The sequence below is a fragment of the Carassius gibelio genome, chromosome B8 (assembly GCF_023724105.1).
Source record: "Carassius gibelio isolate Cgi1373 ecotype wild population from Czech Republic chromosome B8, carGib1.2-hapl.c, whole genome shotgun sequence".
In the NCBI taxonomy this organism is placed as follows: Eukaryota; Metazoa; Chordata; class Actinopteri; order Cypriniformes; family Cyprinidae; genus Carassius; species Carassius gibelio.
This window is the reverse complement of record NC_068403.1, coordinates 14,572,057-14,585,808: the sequence shown is the minus strand read 5'-3', so window position 1 is coordinate 14,585,808 and position 13,752 is coordinate 14,572,057. Positions and strand designations below refer to the sequence as shown.

At 37.3% G+C, this 13,752-nt stretch overlaps 1 protein-coding gene across 2 annotated transcripts; it reads right to left on the bottom strand.

Annotated features, from left to right (window-relative positions):
* Nucleotides 1-4,121: 4,121 nt before the first annotated feature.
* Nucleotides 4,122-11,690, bottom strand: LOC127964048 (uncharacterized). 2 transcript variants are annotated; one of them, XM_052564194.1, is made up of 5 exons: nucleotides 11,448-11,679; nucleotides 6,599-6,961; nucleotides 6,244-6,349; nucleotides 5,857-5,905; nucleotides 4,122-5,270 (listed from the first exon to the last, which is right to left on the bottom strand). In XM_052564194.1, exons 1-5 carry the CDS (start codon nucleotides 11,512-11,514, stop codon nucleotides 5,208-5,210), a joined length of 648 nt encoding a protein of 215 aa, XP_052420154.1. In that variant the 5' UTR covers nucleotides 11,515-11,679; the 3' UTR covers nucleotides 4,122-5,207. The 2 variants fall into 2 exon arrangements, with proteins under 2 accessions (XP_052420154.1, XP_052420155.1); XM_052564195.1 differs by lacking the exon at nucleotides 5,857-5,905 and having other exon boundaries at nucleotides 11,448-11,690.
* Nucleotides 11,691-13,752: the final 2,062 nt, after the last annotated feature.

The window sequence follows — 13,752 nt, the reverse complement described above, 5'->3', positions numbered from 1 at the left end:
AGAAGCCAATGGATTATTCCTCAAACTGAGATCTGATATGTGTGTTGGTGTATGTTTATGCATGTTTCTGTCAACAAGTAGGACCCTGGGTCACATTTTTGTCTAAAGAGGAGCGGGAAACATCAGTGTCCAGTGTGTAGTGTAAAATCACAGGTCTTATTCAAGCATACAGGCCATCTGTGGAATTTATAGACCTGCTTTTGGTATCTGTGGTCAGCGAGCTTTTGTACTATTCAACAATCACCCATTATAGAACTGACACATTACTCTGCATTAATCTTCACCTACTCATCCTTCATCTGCGGGTTGTCCCACTCTTATTCCATCATTTGCCTTCCGCCCTCACACTCTCACTATCGTACTGTACATTCTTTTACGTTAGAATGTGTTTCTGTGTTAGAACAGCGTGTACCCTGCGTATTCTCCCGTATGTTAATGAGTGAGATCATGTGTGACCTCAACGCCCCTGATCAGTAGATTATATGGCTGTGAGTTAAAAGTCTGCCCCCTTTCACTTTCATTTAATTTCATTGCTCTTGAGAAAATGGTAATTCCTAAGGAAAGTGCAGAAGATTTTAGTTCTTCATATAGAGTTTTTTTTTATGTATAAGCTCGGGGTATGAAAATTTAAACCGTATGAATAATCTCATTCTAAAACAATCTACAAATTGCTTCGGTCTCTCTCTGTGTTTCTCTCACACACGCAACCCAGTGGAAATACATTTCTTTAAAGATCAATCAAATAAAAGGTAAATGCTCAAAACTATTTCATAAGAGTGAGAATCTGAGAACTGAGTGTTCACCATTTTCTCACTATTACCTATGAGCACTACACTCTCAGAAAAAAGTACAAAAGTGGTCACTGGGGCAGTCCCTTTTAAAAGGCACACCTTTGTACCTAAAGAGTCCATATTTGTACCATAAAAGTACATATCAGTACCTAAAGTGTACATATTAGTGTACTAAAGTGTACCTTTTGAAAAGGTATCACCCCAGTGTCAGCTTTTGTAAAAATACATTCTGAGAGTGTAGCAATTACTCAAAATCCCACAATTTTCTCATGAAACCTCAATTAGTCATCAGTCCTTTTATATAATCTGTTAACTCACTTTTGAGGTTGCTTCATTACTCACTATATTCATTTCTTTATTTCTTTATTTGATACTCAAAAATGTGTGGGATAAAGTGAGATAATTCTTGAATCTGTGAAACAGTATTTCAGCCAGTCTCCATCTGCATGTCCATTGATTTCCACCATAGAAGTAAAGCTGTGAGAAATCTTGTGTGCAGAAAAACACAGCGCTGATTAATTTACAAGATAATGACTGCATCCTAGATCTGAACAGAGATTGTAAGATCATTGTGGCACCAGAGGGAATTGAAAAATAACTATTTCCAACTGTTCATTTTATTTTCATACAAAACTAGTCATCCTGGATTATTTTGTAAATTATCTCCAGAAAAACAAGAGGATGACTTGCCATGACTTATAATATGATATTTAATACAGTATATATAAATACACTTTACATAAATGAAGGGTTCTCCATTAGATGAATTAACTTTTTATTGATTTGTTTGCAAAGACTCACAGCATACACATTTTTGTGAGATTCATGGGGTTTTGTGCATGCATAGATGGCTGAAGGGTCTCGAACAAGAGCAAAAATGTAATTGCCCATTATATATTTTTTTTAAACTATTTTTCATTCATGTGCTGAAAATACAAACATGAATGCAGAACAAATTACAGGACACTTATTTATGCTGTAGATAAAATGTTTGTGTCAACTACTGACCATTGGCACACACACACATACACAGACGCATTAAACAATGGGCACTTCTGAGCTGCCATTAGTGTCACACACACACACACACACACACAATGCAGGTTCCGTCCACATGGCACAAAGAACTGCTTAACAAAAGAGAGGGAGAGAGACTTACATATCACAGAACACCAGACGTGAGCTAAACAGCCTCCATTCTGACACCCACCCAACACACACACAAACATGCTAACACATCCATACACACCCAGCATTCAGCTGTCCAATAAATTCAAATGTCAGCCTAGTTCCTGACATCAGCTTCTCATGTACTGTACTTTTAGATGGCATTTAACACACACACACACACACACACACACACACACACACACACATACACAAACACATGAATGTAGAACCCTTTATTAATTTCTAACATTTACAAGTGTTTGATTATAATTTTTGGGGGGATTTGTTTGTGTTTTTTGAATAATGATGAAGGCAAAATATTAAATTGCAAAATAAAAAAATATTAAAGATTTATATTTACTGGGTAATCCATTATTTTATGGGGGGGGGGGGTGACTTTATAAAGTGAGCAGCATCATGTTATTTTTACACAGAGATTGTTGGCTCTGATAATTCAATCGGTTGACTATAACAATCTTTTCTCATTTCATTATGCCAACGGGGATAGTTCAAAAATGACATAAAGCATTTCTCGTGTTTTTGACTCAAGTTTGTAACTCAATAAATATTCTTTTTTTCACAATGCTTACACACAGTTTTTTAACATTTCTCACATGCAAAACGTCACACACGTCTTGCAAAAGCAACTTCTTTGAAAACATTTTTTTGCATAGTAACTCTACACAAAAACATCAAATAATTAGCCACGTACACAAACTACACACAGATGTGAGAAATGTAAAACACTACTCTTGTGTGTCTTTTGTTTTTCAAAGTGGCTCTCGCACATATTGTACATGCATAAATATATACACTGTATATACAGTAACTGACGAATTTTACATAGTTATGCAACTGAACTTAATCAATGGTGAACTGACTTGAGCTGTAGAATAACACTCACTATTGACTTGCTATAGAGCTGCTTTACAGCAGTAAGTGAATTTGATTCTTTTGTGAAGCTATAGAGATGAGTCCAGTCTCTTACTGGTACTGTACTCCCTACAAATATATCACAGTGAGTGGACGAGACTGAGAGTGAGTGTTTCTCGAGACCTGGGGAGTGACCAGACGCACTGAGAGACTCTGCTTATATGTGTGTATCCAGGCTCTGAAGTAAACATGAGGTTGCTGTATTAGCTGTCCTCCCTTGAACACTCACATTCTTCTGTGACACACATAGGACATGGGTCACTTTAGGTCATTTTTTTTAAGTTTAGCATACATGTTTATGTGTGTGTGTGTGTCTGTGTTAGCAAGACTTTGTAGGATTTTCTGCAGGCATGTATATATTTGTATTTCATCGTGTGTGCATATCCAGACATAGTTTTGTGTGTTTTTTTTTTTTTTTTGTGCTTCTCGCTTTTTCTATGTGTTCATGTGAGTGTACATGCAGACTTTTACTAGTCAGGAAGTGCCCTTCTCATTAGGAATGTAGAAATCATTGGATCACAAACAAACGGTTACAGAGATCAGACTGTGAGCAGGACGTCAGAGTGAGTCTCCCACTAAAAGAGTCCATTGTTCATAGCTAAAGAGAGAGAGTAGCTGGGCTACTGCCTAAAACCACATTCAGCCTCATACATATATGCTCACCCACTCAAACACACACACAGAAGTGGCTGTCATAATTTGGTTAGAGGGCTTTCTGATTAATAAGGAGAGAATTAAATATTTATAAAAATATATATATAATTTAGATTTTTAAATGATCATATTGGAGAACTATCTGAGGACAAAAATAAGCAAACTATAGTACAATAGGTGTACTTGAAATACTTGAAAAATGAATACCACTTCCAAATGAAAGTTAATGTTCAAATACGTTTTGGGGGCAGTTGTCTGGTACTCTCATGTTATTTACTCTACTTATCCAAAGAGGTCACTTAAGTACATAGTCATATTTACAAAGATGCCTTAATTCATTGACTCTGCATATCTCTTCCTCTCTCTCCCTTGTCTTTTACAGTCTTTATAACCTAAGGGATTAGAGAGACAGAGAAAGGGAATGTGTGGGTGTGTGTTTGTGTGAGAAAGAGACCATGGGCGTAAATGTGTGTGAATAGCTGGAATGCTAAGTAAAAGGGGCTGAAAAGTAAACAGAGAATAAAGAGACAATGTTATCTGGGATCCACAACAACACAATATGGCAGCCCAACATACTTTTGAACATTTTTATTGAAACTGATTGAACAATAAGAAAGAAAAAAAAAAACAATACACAAAGACAAACTGTATTCTGACATCAAATGGCAAAATGAGATGATGGAATAACAGAAAATAAAGAGGAATCTGGCAAGCCAAAACCACAAAATATCGTTGCAAACAACTGCAGTGTCTTGTCAATATAAATTTATTCTTCATAATTCAGTGCACCTAATACTGATCTCGTAAAGCAAAGCCCAGGATAGCAATGCTATCGAGAAAGAAACGCAAACCCCAACACTTACAAAAAGAAATGCAAACAACTCAAATATACCATGCAAAATGTCTGTATGCTGTTAAAATGATGTAGTCAGGCTGAGGAACATCAGGATTTTAAAGATGCATGCCAATAGCAGCTATGCGCTGGAGCTAAGCGGATTGGAACACACAATAATTTATGCGTTCCAGAGGAAATGATGTCACTTTTGGAATGGGTGACAGTTAAGAACAGCACAGTCAGGCACTCAGTATTAATGCACTTCAAACAAGTAAATCTCAAGCACTTATTGTGTGCTGCTCCCCTTAACTCATAATTAAAAAGAATATTTCTTAGTTAATGCCGCTTACACATCTTGAGAACAGAATGTGTCCTCAGCATCTGCTTATGACAGTTCATAGACTGTTCATAATGCGTCATAGTCCTATTGGACACATCTGTAGAATGGGGAAAAGAAAAATGATTTTTTTTTCTGTATGATTTTTACACTCAGTGGAATAAAAACATACAAGCTTTTGCTTGCATGGGCAGCTGTTTTTTGTTTTTGTTTATTAGGCCCTTCACAAATTCAACATTCATTTATTCTCCTGTTACACTAATATGCATTAAAAAAAGATACTGTAACTACCTGTGGCCTCCCAGTGTTGGGATAAATGAGACTTTTCATGCTAAATAAAGGGACTTGTGGGCACTGGGATGGCGTATATGTGGGAGGGCATCTTTTTTTAATGGGACAGGGGATGGGACACTCTCCTGCTCCCCGTACAGTCCTGGATGGATGGTGAGAGTGCTGCTTGCATTGATTTTGACATCAGAACAATAGTTCAGAACTTCCCGGATTTCTTCTTCTTCTTCTTCTCTTCCTGTCGTGCCTTTCTTTTCAGGGGCTGGGAAATAAGGAAAGCGGAAACGCAATTTAGCACAAATACACCAGAATCAGACACAAATGAGTTTGTATTCATGAAACATAGACAAAGATTACATGACAATGTCTATTAATAGGGTATTTCAGTTATATTTATGAGTTTTATTCATAAGTTTGACTCAGCTATGATCCAAACATAGAAAATCTAGAAAGTATTTTTTTAGATCATATGAATTCAATTGGTTATTTTATTTAATTATTATTATTTAACCAAATTATTATTATTATTTTGTTTGGGGGGGGGTCACACCATGTTAATACCACAAATAATATAGCATGAGCACCACTGTGTTGCTACACTTTTTTAAACAGTACATTTGTACAATGTACAAACATACCCATTATGAGGTCACTTCCCTGTTTAACATTCTGATCTCTGAATGATTCAGTGGTGTTTTTCTCCAATATTTGCCATTTGGTTGGACACTGTTAGAGCACTGCTTAGAGTAGCAACATAGTTTTGTCAAGCTCTAACATGTTTACCATTTTATGAGCAACTGGGTTACACTAATTCATATGGGTTATCAATGAAACAGTAAGACAGTTACAGAGATCAAGATGCTCTCTTGTTTTTGAGGCTTTCGTTTCTTTGCAGTCCTACAACATAGAAAGCATTTACCGTTAGCATGCAAAATTTCACCTCAGCCATGTATAGAGAACACGTTCCTAAAGCAGCCAGCCACATCTGTTAAACATTATTGTTAACACAACATTGGACTCCATTGGGCAAAAAAAACACAATTTGAAATTGAAGTTTACAATTTGAAATTGAAAATGCTAAGAAAATCATATAGATTTGGAATTGACTTGAGGGTGAGAAAATAATGTAATTTTTCTTTTATTTTTGGGTGAACTAACTCTTAATGATATTTTTTAATTAATAATTGTAAAAATTTAATTTTACCTTAAAATGTTATTTATTTTCTTGTACTTACGAGTATTGGCCCATTCTTCTGACCACCAAGATGATCACAGCAATGACAATAATCCCTAGGATCAATGCACCAATTACGATCCCCACCAACTGTCCTGTGGCCATACCTGGAATGAGGAAAATCACCAGGTATCATGGCAATGGCTGCTCATCCTCACTCACACACATTCTGAAGTTATGTTCACACCATTAAAGGTTGTTCTAAATGTAAATATAATAGCAGAGTCCATACCTCAACTTGTACAATTTTCTTGATGAATGATGAATGATTAAAACACTTATCGTTCATGGAGTGAAGAGGCCTTTACTCTAACAATATTTACATTGTATGTTTGTGAGTATATTGTATATCTAACCTTCATCCTCCTCTTTATCTGCTGTCTCTGATTTTGTTTCTTCAGTTTTCCTAGCTTCTTCTGTTCTTGCAATGACAGTGGCTTCAGGGCCGGCTGTCCCTTTAGGTCCAGCTTCTGTTGATTGTGCTGTATCTGTTGGGGTTGTTATTGCTAATGGGGCATCTGAACGTATCATTGGTGCTGCTGTGGAAACCGCTGGCACTTCTGTTGAGGCAGCTGCTTTTGTAGTCTGAGGAGCAGGCTCTGGCGTTGAAACAGCATCTTGAGGAGCTGGTTCCACTGTTTTGGCTGTGGAAACAGGCGGATCTGATGCAAGATTTGGTTCTGAAGTTGAATCAGTATTTGTTAGCACCACCAGAGTACCTGGCACAAAAACAACAAAACGGTTCATAAAAATCAGAAACCCTTAGATGTTCATTTCAACGTAAGAGGAGAGAGTCGGATATAAATGGAGAAATTCCACTGATGCTGTTTGCTGTGTGTTTTGGTTCTCCAGTGGTTGTATTGGATGGGATAAGCCAGAATTTTCTCATGACCTGCCGTTAATAGCAAGAACATTCCGGCCTTCTCCATCAGCTTAGTAAACACACACACTTACACATTCACTTAGACATTTACGTACAAAAACTGTCTGCCACTCCCCCAATAGCTCCAAAGTAATGAGATCACTTCCTTTTTACATCATACCTTCAGCCAGAGTGCCAGACTAATTGTCTCACTTCCTGGGTGGAGCCTGCAATAACTGCACAGAAGGAAATGAAGCAGTGGAGAAAAAAAGCAAAAATGGCGTGTTTCCTCAGGGCTGATCGTTGATATTTCTGCATCCCTCACAATGACCTCAGCAACCATTAGAGACGCAGCAAAAACTGATCTCAGATCTGTGCTTGTGTCTAATCCAGATGGACTTCACATTAGAGACTTTCTCTTGACGATCCGAGAGGAAACTCCCTTTACAATAACACCACCTCAACTGCTGAGCTACACACTTTAAAATATCAAACTCAGCATGCATTGCACTTCAGCTCTGGATGAATAGCAAATTACTGTTTCGCATCTTTAGTAATAGTTTTATGGAGAAAATTGTGTATTTTACTGATGATTATATGACCCAGACACTCTCAGCAGTTTGGAATTAAAGGAGTTCTTCACCCAAATGAAAATGTGTCATTATGTACTCATGAGGGTGAGCAGTTTCCCATATGACTCTCTCTCTTCTGTAGAACCCTAAAAGGAAATTTCTGAAGAATATCCTGGCGCTCTTTTTTTTTCTGAAAAAATATGACACATTTTAATATATTTAATATATGTAAGCAATATCACACAAATAGCCTTACTTGCAGTTTCTTTCTAATTGTTTAAATTGTTTATTTCTGAGTAAAAATGGCTTCTACAACAGTTTTATTTTGTTGTACTTTTATGATATGTTTATGGTACTTTTGAATTATTTTTGAAGTGTCTCCTTCATGTATCTGCACTGAAAGAACAACCAGCTAAATTTGTCATTATGTAATCCACAGAGCAGAGAGTTATACAAGTGTGGAATGACACGAGGAGAGTAAATGACAGAACGTTCATTTTTGGAAGAACCATCCCTTTAATAATAGGTTTCCACACAGTTTGTTATTTTAAATCCATATTTATATAACCTAATTAACTGGCCTCCCAAAATAAAACATTCAAACAAGTTAAGAACTTTTACGTGAGAGTAGAAAATTATTTAATTATAAGTGGGTGTCAAAAAGCAATAGAAAGACGGACAGAAAAATCTGTCACTGTTAGTGCCACATTCAAACAAAACAGTCCAGTTAAGAAACATATTTAAGTGTGGGGTGTGGTCAGAGATCACATTGTCCTGTGTGTATGTGTGTAAGTGTCAGTTTGTGTGTTTATATTAATGTTCTTGTTGACTGCAGCTAACAATCAGCTCATTATGTTAGAGACCCCAACAATTAGTTCTAAGTATGGCTCTCTTTCCCTCCAACCACTACCACACACTCACATAAATACACACGATGTGATGGGAGGAGCAGAGCACGGAGAAAGAGCAAGCTGTTAGGCTGCATGGCCAGCGATTGTAACTGTAAGTTATGTAAAGCATAATGTACAGTCAGTCCCTCATTATTGGGGAACAGCGGCTTGTGGTGGCCACTCATTATGTTAACTGACAAACAATGTGAAAGCGTGTCTGAGAGACGTGACAATAGTGACCAGTTCATTTACCTGGACAAACGGACTGATATCCACATTATTATTATCGCAAGAAGAGAAAGCACATCCATTTTTACCTTAAGGATTTCACCATAATTTATTGCCAAACTGTAATTTGTTGTCATATTATTTAAATGTACTACTGAATCATAAACACACTAGTGCAAATGGTTTTACTGTTTGCTGCACTTTATTATGCACTTTTGCATTGGACAATAAGGAGGATTAAAAAGGTACTTATTTACCTATTGTGGCTAATTAATTGTAAGTCTCGCACATTCACAGGAAATACCTTACTACTTGATTGAAAAATAAGGTGGATACAACGTGGACTTTGGCAACAGTCCATCCATTCAATCACCAAATCGCTTGTCCTGTGTAGGGTGGATTGGCAGTGATAAATAATATAATGACAAACCATTGTGCTACAGACTGCAATGAGTCAAAACCCACAAATTTAGAGCAGGTATGTGTGTGTCAGTGAAAATCCACCCATTAGATGATCAAATCTATGACCAAGCCTGAAACAGTTTCCTGACGAAACTGAAACCATAAAAGGCAAAGACAAGGAAAACGAAAGGCAAATATAGAGGAAAAGAGCAGAGAACAAGGGAAATAGAGCACAAGAGGCCAGTGTAGGGTGTCTGTTAAACAGGGAGGCAGAATTGTTTTGCCGGAATACAGAGAGGAAAGATTGATCTTCCTTTACCCAAACTAATTACTTCCAGTCTATCAGATTAATCTCAATATATTGCTTCAGTATGTGTGTGTGTGTGTGTGTGTGTGTGTGTGTGTGTGTGTGTGTGTGTGTATGTGTGTGTATGTGTGTGTGTGTTTGTGTGTGTGTACAATTTGTGAGGGAGTATGCTGCTGGAATGTTTTAGTTCAGGAAGAACAAGTGAAGAAAATCTCAAACACAAATTCCCTCCTTCACCCATACACACACATACACACACATCACATGGCACGTTATGAGTGGGCAGTAAAGGACATAGCAAGTGAAAATTCACTCTTATCAACAGCACACATACACATACTTAGGCTCTCACACGCACAATCTCCAGGGAACAAATATCTCAATGCTAACACACATCCTAATCATCCAAGGATGATTTTAAGTTATCAATAACAACATTGTTAAAGAGTGAATTTAGATTATGAAGATAATTTATATTGTGTTGTATGGAATTAATTCAAATACATAACAATAAAGTCAGTCTAGTGTAATCTCTATCAGACAGCACTTTAAGGAGTTGATTTGATTCAGAATGAGGACTGGAATTTATTTTCTTTTTGAGCTAAAGATCAAGCGGAACAAATTAATTTAGATGTATCAAAACTCAGTTAGCACTCTTAAGTTGAATATGAAGTTGTTTGAGGAGCACTGTAAATAAGTTGGGGTAAGTCTGTGGTAGCAGTCAGAGACCCTGAGAGAGTTTTAGGGTTCACGTAGCTAAATTAACGGTCAGTACACCCAATACCTCGATGTGCTCTCACGTGCCAGTTTACCATTACTCTATTCATAACACACACAACACATACCAGGCTGACTTAAGAGATTTCTGAAAAGGTATAAAGTTCACAAAACAACATTAATCTATGTCTCAAAAGTAATCATATAAACAACACTGGATCCTAAAAAAAGGAGTACTGAGCAGAAACGTTTAACAGTCTGATGAAGCGGCCCGCATTTAGAACAGGGAGTGGCACCAACAGACTGGGAGAACAGGAAGAAAGAGAGACAAAGGGCAGAGGAAGAAAGAATGAGAGAGACAGAAGGAAGTCTGGAGAGGTTGATGCTCTCTGATCGCAGGGAGTGAAGTTTTCCAAAGTTTGAAACTTGCTGAGCATTTTAATGGGATGTTAAGAGGGCTGTAACCAACCCTGAGCAGTGAGTCAAAGGCCCTGCAGTTTAAAAATAACGTACATGCCCCTCAAACTGAGAGGGGTGAAATCTTGATACCCCGCCAAAGATGGTTATAAGCGAAGGGGGTGAGGAGAGCGAGAGAAAGAGCTCTTTTTCTCTCTCTCAGGCCTCCTCGGATGTAACCAGCCTGTGTGTACTAAATGTTCGATTTCATCCCTTAAATATAGAGTTGGCTCTAGCATTAATGCACGTGTAACCCTGCCCAGATTGAAAGAAACAGAGAAGTAGATCAGTGCTGACTAACTCAAAATGGGTATTACAATCATTGCACCGTTACATCATTTTCCCAGCACTAGGTCCACATGAGAGAAACAGTGTATCAGCACAGGCCTAGATGTATGGATAATGTTCATCATGAACAGAAAAGCACTGAAACATCTATAGATGCATGTAAAGATGATTTTTTACGTTCATTTACTTGCACTGAAAACCCTGTATATATTGTAGCTGATCACTAAAATACTACAATGAATTAATGATCTAAGTAAAGAAAAAAAAAATATCATGTAAAAAATTAAACATTATAACCATTATAACACGTCTTTTTCCTTTATATACTCACATATAAAGCCAAAACACAACTCAGATGAGAGCAAGAGTGAGAGAAACATAATTTAGTGTAATCATGAATAAAGGATATGGCTAGAAACAGATGGACAGCATGGCCAGAGTGTTGGAAAGAAAGCAGAGCTCCCTGTATGTGTGTTTACTTACTTGCTTGGGTAAAGGTACAGAAAGGGCCCGTCAGGGTGACCAGTAGCAGTAGTATGATCCTCACCATGGTCACTTTTGGTCACTGTTCGTGAAGAGGCTCCTGAAAGTGCACAGCAGACTGTGGATGAAATGCTGGCTCACACGCTCAGAAGTGTGGCTTAAAGTTGGTTTGAATGGAAAGGGGTGGTGAGGTCTGAAGCAGCAGTCTGGACATAGACACTGAGAGCCAGAGTGAGAGCGAGTAAATGTGCTTTAGTGTTTCTTCAGAGGGTGAGGGTGAGGGGGCTGGGCATTGGTATAGGTGGTCCTGCCCCTTATGCCTTAAATTGAATCTCTGTATATCTGTCTTGCTCTCTCTCTCTCTCTTTGACTATATAAACCTGAAAACAGCTTCAATATCACCTTTTTATATTCCTTTTTTTTTTTTACTTTTACCGTTGCATACCGTTTATTTTTCTCATATACTTATATCAATCTTATGGAACACGTTAGATATGCTGTATTTATTCTTATTTGAATATAAACGGTTGTGATTGCTAGACAGTCTGATTAATGGTTTACTTCTGAAAATATGGCTTTCCACAAAAAAACTAAAATTAGATGTGATTTAAGACAGTAGCCTACTGTTGTACAGACTGTAACAGTTATGGCTGTCCTTTATAGCCACGTTGTGTAGTAATTGTGTGAAATTAAATATGGCGCACACCCTGACTAAGGTATATTAGATTATGGGAATTTGTGAATTTAGGATGTAATTATGGACAGATTGCGCTTGAAAATAAGAGTTTTCTACTACCACGAGGCCTATGCAAAACCCTCCAGCACATCAGTTTATGATTCTGAGGAATTGGAGCAAGAAAAATAGCCTGCTTGACGCCGAATTATTTTCAACCGTTGAAAAAGTGTGAAATGGCCTGTGAATGTGAGGCATTTGTTGGGTGTGAATGCCGCCATTTAATGCTTCCATCTAGTGGCTACTTTGTGTAATTACAGGAGCACAATGTTCCTACTGTCTCACAGCAATCCACTCTCACATATCAACAAGACCACACAGAAAAAGGGCATTTCTTGAAGACTGAGGCTAGTTATGAATTTTAATAGCAGCACATTTAAAAAATAATAAATTAATCAAAAACATATTTAGGTTAATTCCTGTTATTTATTAAATGTTCATGTCTATAGGCTGTGTGATTTAAAACATTGGATATAAAGTCTTGACAGTATCACAATTAGGTAAACTTCCTTTTCCCGTTTCTCTAGTGAAAATGTGTCAAACAAAACGTTTTATTGGGAACATTGTTTTAATAGAGTAATCTAATTTAATCAGGTTTCCTGTGTCCTCAGTTGATTTGGTTCAGAATGAGGACTGGGCAAACAGCATTAGCAAAGGATTTGTTGTATTCTTTGATGCTTTGTGGTATTAACTGGTGGGTCACTGTGAAGCATTCCAACATTTTACATCAAACAGAAACTGGTATGGTAATATCAACATTTTGCAAATAACTCTTATGCTAAACTCTTAGTATGCAGTTCCAAACTCAGCATTAATCTCTCTTAGAAAGCTCAAAGGGTACTGCATAAGAGGAATGACCTCTGTGTATTTGAAAGACATTGTTTAAAGACATTCTTTTAACTCATTCAAACAGCTTCACCTCATCAAAATTTAAAAGACTAAGGAAAGAGACACCATAGGCTACACACATCACACAAAAGACCCCAGGTGGAGGGAGGTCTCTTAAGTAAGGAGAGAGAGGAGGAGAGTTAAATCAGTTTAGCTTAGAATTAGAAGCAGAAGGGATACTTAAAGGAAATACTCTTACTCACATAAACATTCAAAATATGTTCACACACACATTCCCAGGAGCAGTGATCTTAGATGCTTGCAGAATTGCCTGCTCACCTTTTTCATACAGTGAAAAAGAAAGAGGATGCAAGACAGAGAGAGTGATAAGGATGGAGGAGGTATGAATAAGAGCAGAACAGAAACCAATTTTATCAAGAGTATATAACAATATTTACCATTAACAAACACAAACACACACACACACACACACACAGGATGGCAGATGTTCCTCCGAGTCTCCGTCAGGTGAAGGGAACTCAAATACAGCCGACAGAAGACAGTGAGTATCTGTTTTCTTCTGCCTCTGCAAACTCAAATTGCACTTCTTACCTACGAAGTTTATAAAATAAATCAGTAATAAGTCAATCTTATTCTATGATAATCTGTATTATTTTCATTCAAGTTTTATTTGTAGTGATGTTAAAAACGGTCTGTTCGGTTGTTTACAGTTGTTCAGATTTT